The sequence below is a fragment of the Rhinopithecus roxellana genome, chromosome 5 (assembly GCF_007565055.1).
Source record: "Rhinopithecus roxellana isolate Shanxi Qingling chromosome 5, ASM756505v1, whole genome shotgun sequence".
NCBI classification, from domain to species: Eukaryota; Metazoa; Chordata; class Mammalia; order Primates; family Cercopithecidae; genus Rhinopithecus; species Rhinopithecus roxellana.
In genome coordinates, this window is record NC_044553.1 from 68,020,681 (window position 1) to 68,033,964 (window position 13,284).

The following is a 13,284-nucleotide window of genomic DNA, read 5'->3' on the forward strand; positions in this document are numbered from 1 at the left end:
CTAGTTCTTTTGGTTACAATCACAGGAACACATTTAGGGTTGTTTTAATTTTCATGTTAACTATAATTTAGAGTCTAATTCAATCTCTTCTTTTTTTTTTTTTTTGCCTGGGTATCAGCAGCAGAGGTTGCAGAAGATAGAATCAATCCCTTCTTATAGATTAAGTAGTCAGAAGAAATGTAAAGAATAAGTCCAGCTATTAGTATATACCAGTGGCCTCAGAAACCAAGTTAACACCTCACCCAAGACATCTGGTTGGGCAGACAAAGCATCTTTAAACCAGGTTGCTTTTACTCAAATACTATAACACCAATGATCACTAAAAGAACGTAGTAGTCCTCTAGTCCTTTTCACAAAGCAAAAATGTTGGACTGTTTTTGCCTAATTAATGCCTGAATGTGATCTATATTTTCTCAGTTCTTAGTATTCATTTATTATTTCCTGCTCTGTGCTCACCCCTTGAACCTGATGGACACACTGGGTTTAATTTGAACACTAAGCCCCATTCCTTGGCATAGTTTGTATTTGAACTCTGGTTTTACCCACTTCTCTTGGCTAACATGTCAGTTAGGCCTGACTTAAGCTTTGGTCTATGAAACTGAGCAGTGCCTTGATTTTGCTGGCATCCTCGCTAGATTGGCACGGGTCCCACTCAAAGAATGACTAAACAATCCACTTTATATTCCTCAAAATATTCATATTTTATATCTTGTCTTGATGTATATCATCACAATACTCAGTGATTAATTATTTTATCTGATTTAGTCTATTTCCTCAATGTGTTTATTTCTTTGAATTATTTTAAACTATTCTCAATGATTTTTTACTTTTAGGTAAATATTCTCTTAACATAATGTGTTCCTCCATATGGCATTTTTCAAAATGCTTTAAAAACTGGCAACTTGGCCGGGTGCAGTGGCTCACGCCTATAATCCCAGCACTTCGGGAGGCTGAGGTGGGCAGATCACTTGAGGTCAGAAGTTTGAGACCAGCCTGGGCAACATGGCAAAACCTCATCTCTACCGAAAAATATAAAAATTTAGCCGTGCGTGGTGGTGCACGCCTGTGGTCCCAGCTACTAGCAAGGTTAAGATGGAAGAATCATTTGAACCTGGGAGGCGGAGGCTGCAGTGAGCCGAGATCATGCCATTGTACTCCAACCTAGGTGACAGAGTGAGACCCTCGCCTCAAAAAAGAGAAAAAAAAAAGTGGCAACTATCCATGTTTTAAGAGAAAGCTGATAGAATTATAACAATGAAAAGGACCAACCTGTTTCTGAGAATCAGACTCCTTGGACTCAAGTCACCATGGACTATTTCTGCTTTGTGTAGCTTCTCCACTATTGTCAAAAGGTTATAAATAATCAACACTGCTATTTCATGGGTAATATATTCACTGTGTTGGAGAAGATCCTGGAAATTGAAGGACAGAAAACTCACTATTTCTCAAGTTTGGCAGATTGTAGTTATACTCAATACCTTGGTAACTGATGCTTTGTAGTCTTCCTTGTTCTCTACTGGAACACAGGCACCTCTGTAGACTGAGTCTATGTCCCAGTTTTAATAATACTGCAATCTCCCATAAGATTGTTTGTAAGGATTTAATGACATAATGATGAATGGCATCAAGAGTGAGCTTGGCCCAAAATAGGTACTTAATAAATGTTTTAAAATACCCTCATTCCAACCGTTTTTGAGAATTTATATTATCATCAAAATCTGTAGCAAACCTTAAGAAGAAACCAAAGAGTAAAATGACATATTGTGTCTGGGTTTAAAAAATTATCCAGTGGGGGTAGCATAGCTAAAATAAGAGTGGCCATGAGCTAAGATTATCATAGATCACTAGTTCATGGGAGTTCATTGTACAATTCTACTTTTATTTATGCTTGACAACTGACCAAAAAAAGTTAAAAAAAAAACCAAAGAGATCTTTGGTCAAAATAACTTGAGAAAATGATCAATGCTTTTAACTTATAATTGAATTGGTCTATTTCTAGAAGATTGATAGATTTTGTACTAAATTCCTATGAGAAATGGAGCACAAATCTCTCTACTTGAGGACTTTAAATTATGTTTTTAGTATTACAAACCTGAAGGGTGAAGCAGTTTATATATTGGTGCCAAACAATACAGCCATCTTGATATTGATAACAGCTGCACAAATGATCAAAGGCCTCATTTAAACGTTCCTTTAACTTGAGGTTGATATAAAAGTCCCATGGGACAGGTTGAGACGATACCTGTAAGATATTTTATTTTAAAAATTAAATTCAATTAAGTATATGGTTATGGCTGGCAGGTTGAAACACATTCCTTCCAGCCCTTCTGATAGAGAAATAATAAAGAGTTATTTTTAAAGGCATAAAACTACTATAAAAGACACAATAGCAACAAATTCTGGAAAGAGAATAAGCTGGAAAGAGAAGAGGAGGTTAACAATCCAGTTAGAATAAAAACTGATTTTGGCAGAGGAGAAAGCTGAGCTACATTTACACTACAAGGCTATTTCCCTATAGTATATAACTGCCAGCACCAATTACCCATGGAAGTGAGGCTGAGGGTGGAGCTAAGACAGGAGTGATTGAATCCCATTTAAGAAGAAGGTAGGCCTAGTGCAGTGGCTCATGCCTGTAATCCCAGCACTCTGGATGGCCGAGGCATGTGGATCACCTGACATCAGGATTTCAAGACCAGCCTGACCAACATGACGAAACCCTGTCTCTACTAAAAATACAAAAATTAGCTGGGTTTTTGGTGGCGGGTGCCTGTAATCCCAGCTACACGGGAGGCTGAGGCAGGAGAATTGCTTGACCCTGGGAGGCAGAGGCTGCAGTGAGCCAAGATCGTGCCATTGCACTCCAATCTGGGTGACAAGAACAAAAGTCCGTCTCAAAAAAAGAGGAAGGTAGACCCCAGCTTCCCTCCTCTGCTCCCATAGCCCAGCCCAGCAACTACCTCTCCCCTGTTCTCGAAGACCAGAAGTTTATTACCTAGTGAGTATAAAACAGAAGGGCTCTGGACTACAGAGCACTAGGCACCACTGAGGGGCGTAGAAATAACATGGAAAACAGGGAAAAGTGTATATATCGGATGTTATACATGCAGCGGTTAAGATGTTAAGATGTACCTCCCTGCCCTTCCATGCTTCAGACCAATTTCCTTACTCAGCTTTCAGAAAGCTAGAAGCCAGGCTTATATGCTCCAGGCAGAAAATCAGAAGTCTTCTCTGAGGGAGAAGACTTCTCTGATCAGCTCAAGAGAAAAGATCTAAATATTGGAGGGTTTTCCAATAAAATGGCCAAGCTAGATCATCCTACGTTGAGGTCCACAGCTGTCAAGGTCTTTCCATATACACAACTACTTTCAATTAGCTTTCAGTGTTCCATACTTAAATATGAATAGAGAGTCAGAGACTTGAAGAAAGCCTGTAGTGTGAAAGAGATCAAAACAGACAAAAAAAAAAAAAAAAAAAAAAAAAAAACAAGAAGAAACAGATGACAAAGGGAGAAAAAAATGTTAAAGTATCATTAGTATCTTCAGAAAGATAAGGAATATTCTCTTTGAAATAAAGAATAGAATGCTACAAAGAAAATTCTGAGAATAAAAAAAAGAGCTCTTGAAAATTAAATATAGAAATAAAAACCTAGTAAAAAGACCAAAAATATTAAGCTGATAAAATACTCAGAAAGTAAAAAGAAAAATAAAACATAGGAGAAAAAAAGTTAAATTTTTAGAGGTTCTGTCCAAAAGATGCCATATGCACTTCTAATAAAAGGAATTAGAGAATAAGAGAACAGAGGAAACTGAGGGGAAAAAATAATTTTTCCATTGAAGAAAATTTCTCAGAACTGAGGGAATTGACAGATTGAAATGGCCATTGAGTATCTAACACATAAGTGACAACAAACTTATGAAAAGGCATGTAATTGTGACCTTTCAGAATAGTGGGGACAAGAATAAGATCCTATAAGGATCCAGAAAGAGGGAAAAATAACTTCACAAAGCTTTGAGACTCAGAATGGCAAAAAAATTCAAAAGCAAAGTTAGATGCCTGTAATCCAGTTCTTTGGGAGGTCAAGGTGGGAGGATTGATTGAGTCATGAATTCAAGACCAGCCTAGGCAACACAGGGAGGCCCTCATCTCTACAAAAAATAATTAGCTGGGAGTGGTGGCATGCATCTCCAGTCCCAGCTATTCCAGAGGCTGAGGTGGGAGGATTGCTTGAGCTCAAGAGGTTAAGGCTGCAGTGAGCCGTGATCATGCCACTGCACTCCAGACTGGATGACAGAGAGAGACCCTGTCCTTAAAAAAAAAAAAAAAAAAAGGATACAAAGAAACTAGGTATCCAATATAAGAAAAAGGTAATGTGAATACCTAGGATGATAATAAATGGAAATTCCAAGGTGACTGTGGGTGGTGATTGTGTGAAAGTTAATGTATAACTTGTCCAGATTGGAGCAGGCCAGAAACTATCAGCAGAGATTTCCTCAAAAAAATGAAACTGAGGCCGGGCGCGGTGGCTCAAGCCTGTAATCCCAGCACTTTGGGAGGCCGAGACGGGCGGATCACGAGGTCAGGAGGTCGAGACCATTCTGGCTAACCCGGTGAAACCCCGTCTCTACTAAAAAATACAAAAAATTAGCCGGGCGAGATGGCGGGCGCCTGTAGTCCCAGCTACTCGGGAGGCTGAGGCAGGAGAATGGCATAAACCCGGGAGGCGGAGCTTGCAGTGAGCCGAGATCGCGCCACTGCACTCCAGCCTGGGCGACAGAGCCAGACTCTGTCTCAAAAAAAAAAAAAAAAAAAAAAAAAAAAAAAAAAAAAATGAAACTGAAAGGATACTTAATATATTTGGACATATTGAGAGATTATTAGAAAGATGTGATGGTACCATGAGGACAGTTATTGCTTCAATCCATATTATTTACAAAGTAACTGAAATTACAAAGAATCAGTCCCACCTTGGCCGGGCGTGGTGGCTCAAGCCTGTAATCCCAGCACTTTGGGAGGCCGAGACGGGTGGATCGCGAGGTCAGGAGATCGAGACCAACCTAGCTAACATGGTGAAACCCCGTCTCTACTAAAAAATACAAAAAACTAGCCGGGCGAGTTGGCGGGCGCCTGTAATCCCAGCTACTTGGGAGGCTGAGGCAGGAGAATGGCGTAAACCCGGGAGGCGGAGCTTGCAGTGAGCTGAGATCCGGCCACTGCACTCCAGCCTGGGCGACAGAGCGAGACTCCGTCTCAAAAAAAAAAAAAAAAAAAAAAAAAGAATCAGTCCCACCTTTATTATGGTTAATTCTGCAGAGTTTCTTGGTGCCACCCAGAATAACTTGTAATCTTCACATATTAGGTATTCTCGTTTAACGCAGTAATCCTCATTACCTGTTGATAAAGTTTGATTCCATTTAAAAATCACTGTGAACATATACAGCCCTCTAGCTTTTACCTCCTGGTTTAAGGACCAGAGGCACTGGTATATTTGCCAGTTAGTAGTATCTAGAATACTTTTAAAAATAATTTGTTAAAAATTGTAAGAGGAGAAGACATCATTCCTATTATTAAGACATGAAATTACTGATGTGTCATCCTCTATATTGCTTTTTAAAAAAATACAATCTAGGAATATTTACACTGCTCAAGCATCAAGCTTAAGTACAAATAATCACTTATTTGTATACTGTCATACACCAGAGGACATGCGTTCAATGGTACTTACCTAATTCAATTTCCTTCTCAATTTCCAACTTAGGCATTGGTCTGTCTTCTATACACAACTCTGCAGAGGCACTTAACTCTGGTAGGGACTTCAGTAGCTGTCTGCGATACTGTGAACACCATGGTGACTGAGTAGGGTTTTCTGCCAGTGGGAGGGAAAGGTGAAAAGATATCACCAAAAAAAGAACCTAATGCTTAAACTGGACATTATAACAGAGTAGAAGAAAAAAAAAATAAAGGTTACACAGTCAGCACTGTTAATTTAACTACACTCACCTGTCTCAGGTGTTTATGAAACTGTGTTCACTTCATACTAATCTATTCTAGAAATTTCACAATTTATGGCAACTTCTCTTTTTTTTTTGAGATGGAGTCTCGCTCTGTCGCCCAGGCTGGAGTGCAGTGGCGCCATCTCGGCTCACTGCAAGCTCCGCCTCCCCAGTTCACACCATTCTCATGCCTCAGCCTCCCAAGTAGCTGGGACTACAGGTGCCCGCCACCATGCCCGACTAATTTTTTGTATTTTTAGTAGAAACGGGGTTTCACTGTGTTAGCCAGGATGGTCTTGATCTCCTGACCTCGTGATCCACCTGCCTCGGCCTCCAAAGTGCTGGGATTACAGGCATGAGCCACTGCGCCTGGTGGGCAACTTCTTTAAGAAAAACAACTAGGCTGGGCATGGTGGCTCACACCTATAATCCCAGAGAGTGGGAGGCCGAGGCGGGAGGATCCTTTGAGGCCAGGAGTTTGAGACCACCCTGGGCAACACAGTGAAACCCCACCTCTACAAAAAATACAAAAATTTGCTGCGCATGGTGGTGGTGCAGTTGTGGTCCCAGCTACTCGGGAGGCTGAGGTAGGAGGATCACCTGAGCCCAGTAAGTTTGAGGCTGCAGTGAGCTATGATTGTGCCACTGCACTCCATCCTGGGTGACAGAGTGAGACCCTGTCTCAAAAAAGAAGGAAAGAAAAACATACAGCTCAGTTTGCTGAGATAAACAAGTGTTCGCTAGGCATGGATATAGTGGTATGTATGATCCTACCTGAAGTCTCATTAGTAAGTTCTAGTTTCTCAGGAATCTGAAGACATTTGATGGAGGAGGTGCTTGCAACCGAGGCAGAAGAACCAGAGAAGCCAGAGGAGTGTGTGGCTTCACGACTGTCTTCAATAATTGGGCTAAAAGAATCACAAATAAGTTAATTCTTAAAGGAATAATATATATTGGCGGCCGGGCGCGGTGGCTCACGCCTGTAATCCCAGCACTATGGGAGGCCGAGGTGGGTGGATCATGAGGTCAGGAGATCGAGATCATCTTGGCTAACACGGTGAAACCCCATCTCTACTAAAAATACAAAAAATTAGCCAGGCGTGGTGGCAGGCGCCTGTAGTCCCAGCTACTAGGAAGGCTGAGGCAGGAGAAAGTGAAACGGGGAGGCGGAGCTTGCAGTGAGCCGAGATGGCGCCACTGCACTCCAGCCTGGGTGACACAGTGAGACTCCGTCTCGAAAAAAAAAAAAGGAATAATATATATCAACTTTGTTATAATTTCATAAATTCTTAATTTTTTTTTTTTTTTTTTTTTTTTTGAGGCAGAGTTTTGCTCTTGTCACCCAGGTTGGAGTGTAACTGCACGATCTTGGCTCGCTGCAACCTCCGCCTCCCAGGTTCAAGTGATTCTGTCTCAGCCTCCTGAGTAGCTGGGATTACAGGCACCTGCCACCACACCCGGCTAATTTTTGTATTTTTAGTAGAGACAGGGTTTCACCATGTTAGTCAGGCTGGTCTTGAACTCTTGCCTTCATGTGATCCACCTGTCTCATCCTCCTAAAGTGCTGGGATTATAGGCGTGAGCCACTGCACCTAGCCTTAATCTATAAATTTTATAATTTTATGTTATACTTTTATTTTTTAATACAATTTAATAAAATTTTGGTTTAAATAATTTATAATTTGTTATCAATTTATTTGATAGTCTCATTTTTTTTTTTCTTTTCATTTTATTTTTGAGACAGGATCTCACTCTGTCACCCAAGCTGGAGTGCAGTGGTGTGATCATGACTCACTGCAGCCTTGATTTCCTGGGCTCAAGTGATCCTCCCACCTCAGCCTCCCAAGTAGCTAAAAGGTTGTAAAACAAAAAAGCTAATTTCTGGGATTACTTGGGAGGCTGAGGTGGGAGAATCACTTGAGCCCAGGAAATGATAGCTGAGTGAGTGCTACCATGCCTAGCTGATTTTTTTGATTTTTATTAGACACAGGGCGTCACTTTGTTCCCCAGACTGGTCTTAAACTCCTGGCCTCAAGGGACCCTCCCACCTTAGCCTCCCAAAGTGCTGGGATTACAGGCAAGAGCCAATGCACTCAGCAATAATCTTACTTTTCAAGTCCATTATTGCCCCAAATCAGAATCTAGGTAACCTCCTCTAAATCTGGTGAACAAGCCATGTCTAGCATATATTTCTGGATTTACGCTTTATTTACCTATAGTAAATAAAGATATTACCTATAGTAAATATCTACTCTATATTCCATAATATTGAGAAACACTGACTAACATTGACACTTTCTTCCTCTTTATCCTTTCTCTGGACTTTTTTTTCTTCAATAAGGAAAGATTAGGCAAAGAAAAGAGAAACCCAAATCATGCAGTGTGAATACATCCTAGCAAATGTGCTTAAAAGCTTATAGGGAAAATTTTCAAAAAAAATGTTTTTTTGAGTAGAGCTCAAAAAAAATTTTTTTTTTTTTAGTTGACCAGGCTGGTCTTCAACTCCTGGCCTCAAGTGATCTGCCCCACTCAGTCTCCCAAAGTGCTGGGATTACAGAGGTGAGCCACTGCATCTGGTCTCTCAAAATGTAGCTTTAAAAGCAAAAATTGGCAAATTAAAAAGTATTCCTAAAACTGGAATTAGTTTAAATTAGCTGACCTAAAACAAGGCTCAGACCCTGGCTGTAAGCCATTCCCTCATATCTATTCCATAGTTCATTTTCACCTCTCTATCAAAAGATACTTTTTAAAAAAACACATCTCTAGTTGCCTATTTAAAATTCACATAAGCTGGCCGGGCGCAGAGGCTCACTCCTGTAATCCCAGCACTTTGAGAGGCCGAGGCGGGTGATCACCTGATGTCAGGAGTTTGAGACTAGCCTGGCCAACATGGTGAAACCCTGTCTCTACTAAAAATATAAAAATAAGCCAGTCATGGTGGTGCGCGCCTGCAGTCCCAGCTACTTGGGAGGCTGAGGTAAGAGAATCGCTTGAACCCAGGAGGCGGAGGTTGCAGTGAGCTAAGATAGCGCCATTGCACTCCAGCCTGGGGGACAGAGACCCCGTTTCAGTAAATAAATAAATAAATAAATAAATAAAATTAACAAAAGCTATCCTACCACTATTTTAAACTCAATATTAAAGAAAAACTAAATGCCTCCTTTTTGTCAATCATGTACACTTTGCAAAGTTTCCTCAGTGGTACAATACTCCTCTCGGACCACTTAGTTTCTTCACCATCAAAGTTTACTTTTAACCCTCACATCGAAATCAATCACTAAATCCCATTGACACTTTATCTGGGGCAGCCCTACTCTCATGTAAAGCACTTAGCACAGTACCTGGCAGTTAGTAAGAACTTGATAACTGATTACTATAACTGACAAGCACACACAGAATAAGAGAGTAAACAATCTGGTTTGTAAAACCTGTAAATTCCCAATCACCTCAGCTTCTTGATGCTGAGAGTCTGACTGTAGATAGTGCCACAAGCTGCCTGCTGGTCCTCAGAGGTCTTTACATCTAGATCCTCTTCCTGTAACAGTCTCTCAGGATCAGAAGGGAGATCCTTCAAGGACATTATCTCATGAAAAGGAGTGGATACAAAACGAGCTGCTCTGGCGAAGTCACAAGTGTCTTCTGGGTTAGGACAAATTGTTACATTTCTGAAGCCTGTGATAATGGCATCCTCACTCAAGGGTTCAATTCCTGTAAATTCATCCTGAAATGAAAACCATATAAAGTTTAGCTAAAATATTTCAATACATGAAGAACTTTTTTACTGAGAGAGACACATTAGCTCAGTGACATAGGATAGAGAAATAGCATATCAGAATATCTAGGCAAAGATAAAAAGGTTTTTATATCATGAACACAGTAAACTACACTTCATCCAAAAAATGTACCAGGAAGATTCTCCATATAAAGAAAAATATTGGGCAATGTTTCGTTCCTCAACAAATTTCACCTATGAAATAAAGCACAAATACTATCTTTCTTCTGGCTTTCACTTAGTAAATATTCTAATAATCTGCTATCCTCCTAGTTTTTAGGTCTTCTTCCTCTATGCTACATATCTAATTTTTATTTATTTCTTAAAGATAACTCATGTATGTCTGGTAGGATATATGCATAGCATATTTTATGCATTTAAAAAGGAGTTTTAAAACCAGTGAAAATGTAGCATTCACGATACTGTGTATTGCTCTTTCTCATGCTTTTTGTATTTTTTCCTTCCTATGCTATTTAAAATTCTTTAAAAACATAATGGCCACACTATGGGTCTATAAAAAATTAACCAACTTTCAGGTTATTCTGATTTTACTAGTTTAAAACTACTTTAAATGTACATAAATCTTTAGAAACACTTTAATTTTCTTAGGATTAATTCCTAAAAGTAGAATTATCAGGTCAAAAGGTTATAAACACTAAAGTTTATATATATTACTTAGCTGTCCTCAGAGAGATTACACCACTTTACATATTTACCTGTAGTATACAAATAGTGTCTATTTGATTTAACCCATATGGATACTAGAGATTAATTTTCTAGATCATTACCAATTTGACATATACTTTGAATTTCTGACTGAGTAACTAAAGGTGGGCGGTACATCTGGAAGAAACAAAGTATAGTTAAATAAAAATAATAGGCCAGGTGCAGTGGCTGTAATCCCAGCACTTTGGGAGGCTAAAGTGGGTAGATCACCTGAGGTCAGGCGCTCGAGACCAGCCTGGCCAACATGGCAAAACCCCGTCCCTACTAAAAATACAAAAATTAGCTGGGCATGGTGGCAGGCACCTGTAATCCCAGCTACTCGGGAGGCTGAGGCAGGAGAATTGCTTGAACCCAGGGGGCGGAGGCTGTAGTGAGCTGAGATCATGCCACTACACTCCAGCCTGAGTGAAAGAGTGAAACTCAATCTCAAAAAAAAAAAAAAAAAAAAAAAAAAAAAAAAAATTGCCCAGGTGCATTGGCTCACACCTGAAATCCCAACACTCTGGGAGGCAGGCTGAGGTGGGAGGATCACTTGAGCCCAGGAGTTTGAGACCAGCTTGGGCAACATGGCGAAACCATGTCTCTCCAAAAAATAAAAAATTAGCCAGGCATGGTGGCTCACACCTGTAGTCCCACCTAATTGGGAGGCTGAGTGGGAGGAATGCTTGAGTCCAGGAGGTAGAGGCTGCAGTGAGCTGAGATCACGCCACTATACTCCAGCCTGGGTGACAGACAGCCTATCCAAAAAAGAAAAAGAAAGAAAGTAAAAAAAAAAAAAAAAAAAAAAAAAAAAAAATATATATATATATATGTATTTATATATATGATTAAAGTAAAATAGATGTTTATAATCTATATATTTTATGCAAATACTATTTATAGCCCTAGTAGCTTAGACATTTTAGGTACCTAGTAACAAAATTCAAGTAAAAGATTGGTTAAAAAAAAAAAAAGGTAGATGAAGTTGGACTCCTTTAACAAATAAGCGTATCCTTGAACAGTGGAATCTAGAACCACTGCATCCAAGTCTAGCCTGTTAATCATGTTCTCTGGTGGTATACTCCAGAACACAGTATGTAATCAATTACTCTTACATCACTGTCTTTTCATAGCAGTCAGTAGACTAACTGTATCAGAATTATCTGAGAATTCCAGTATTCTGGAATTCTAATTCCAGAATACTTTCATCACTCCAAAAAGAAACCCCATACCCATTAGCAGTCACTCTCCACCACCCTCTCCCTAATCCCCTGGAAAACTTCAATCCATACCTTTGCCTATTCTGGATATTTCATGAAAATGAGATCATATAATATGTGGTCTTTGTATCTGGTTTCATTCACTTGACAAAATATTTTCAAGATTCACCTATGTTGTGACATGTATTAGTACTTCATTCCTTTTTTTTTTTTTTTTTTTTTTTTTTTTGAGACGGAGTCTCGCTCTGTTGCCCAGGCTGGAGTGCGGTGGCCGGATCTCAGCTCACTGCAAGCTCCGCCTCCCGGGTTTACGCCATTCTCCTGCCTCAGCCTCCCGAGTAGCTGGGACTACAGGCGCCTGCCACCTCGCCCGGCTAGTTTTTTGTATTTTTTAGTAGAGATGGGGTTTCACCATGTTAGCCAGGATGGTCTCGATCTCCTGACCTCGTGATCCGCCCGTCTCGGCCTCCCAAAGTGCTGGGATTACAGGCTTGAGCCACCGCGCCCGGACTCTTCATTCCTTTTTATAGCCAAATAATATTTCATGGTATGGATATACAACATTTTGTTTATCCATTCATCAGTTGATGGACATTTGGGGTTGTTTCCACTATCATGAGTAATACAGCTATGAACATTTGTGTACAAATTTTTTGTGTCAACATGTGTTTTCAATTATTCTGAGTATATACCTAGGCACAGAACTGCGGGATCGTATGGTAACTGTGTTTAACATTTTAAAGAGCCGCCAAACTGTTTTCCAAAGTGGCTACACCATTTTACATTCCCACCAGTAATGTATGTTCTAATTTCTCCACAACTTTGCCAACACTTGTTATTGTGCATAATTTTTTATTATAGCTAACCTAGTAGATATAAAGTAGTATCTCACTGTGGTTTTGATTTGCATTTCCCTGTTGAGTAATAATACTGAGCATCTTTTCATGTGCTTAATATTCAAGTCAGTGGTTTCAACTTTAACCTTAAGCTTTTGTGGATTTGAATAAACAATCCACTAGCCCGTTTACATTAACTTAAGGATACTGCTCCTTACACAAACATCTGGAGACACATCTTCATTTGAGGTGATGCTTTCTGAGGTTTTGAGAACTGCAAGGGGTCTTCGTTGAGTTAAAACTCGTGGGGGATCTGCAGGAGGACTGGAAAAAGACATACCTCACTTAGCAATTTTTTTCATAACAGTAGCCCCTAATTTATCCTCACTTATAATAACAGAAAATTCTTAAGTTAAAAAAAAACAAAAAACAAACAAACAACGAACCTTTTATTCTTCTTTTCTGAAAGAAGAAACTCATCAAAAATGGAGAAAGGTATACTGGGACCTAGAGAAAGAGAGACTAGATACATACTCTAGGAGTAAATGCTTTACTCTTCAAGACAACCAGAAAAATTAATCAATATTTTGTGTTGTTTGAAAGCAGGAAGGCAATCTGTTTTTTTAATAACAAAAACTTCAAACATATAAAAGGTCATTAAACAATTTAACAATTACCTAAACATAGATGATCTTGTTCCATTTAGATTCCCTACCACTGTCACTACTCCCCAAACCCAACCCAATAGGATTATTTTAAAC

The 13,284-nt window shown here is 39.6% G+C and overlaps 1 protein-coding gene across 4 annotated transcripts in view; it reads right to left on the bottom strand.

Moving 5' to 3' along the window:
* The window catches only part of BUB1B (BUB1 mitotic checkpoint serine/threonine kinase B), a 60,416-nt gene that overhangs the window by 6,446 nt on the left and 40,686 nt on the right, over window positions 1–13,284 (bottom strand). For all 4 annotated transcript variants that reach the window (XM_010359780.2, XM_030930781.1, XM_030930782.1 and 1 more), the window contains 8 exons: window positions 12,970–13,030; window positions 12,742–12,847; window positions 9,437–9,711; window positions 6,765–6,898; window positions 5,723–5,863; window positions 5,288–5,388; window positions 2,093–2,242; window positions 1,270–1,412 (listed from right to left, as the gene is read on the bottom strand). In XM_010359780.2, coding sequence (XP_010358082.1) covers window positions 1,270–1,412; window positions 2,093–2,242; window positions 5,288–5,388; window positions 5,723–5,863; window positions 6,765–6,898; window positions 9,437–9,711; window positions 12,742–12,847; window positions 12,970–13,030 — 1,111 coding nt within the window. The remainder of the gene's footprint in view (window positions 1–1,269; window positions 1,413–2,092; window positions 2,243–5,287; window positions 5,389–5,722; window positions 5,864–6,764; window positions 6,899–9,436; window positions 9,712–12,741; window positions 12,848–12,969; window positions 13,031–13,284) is intronic.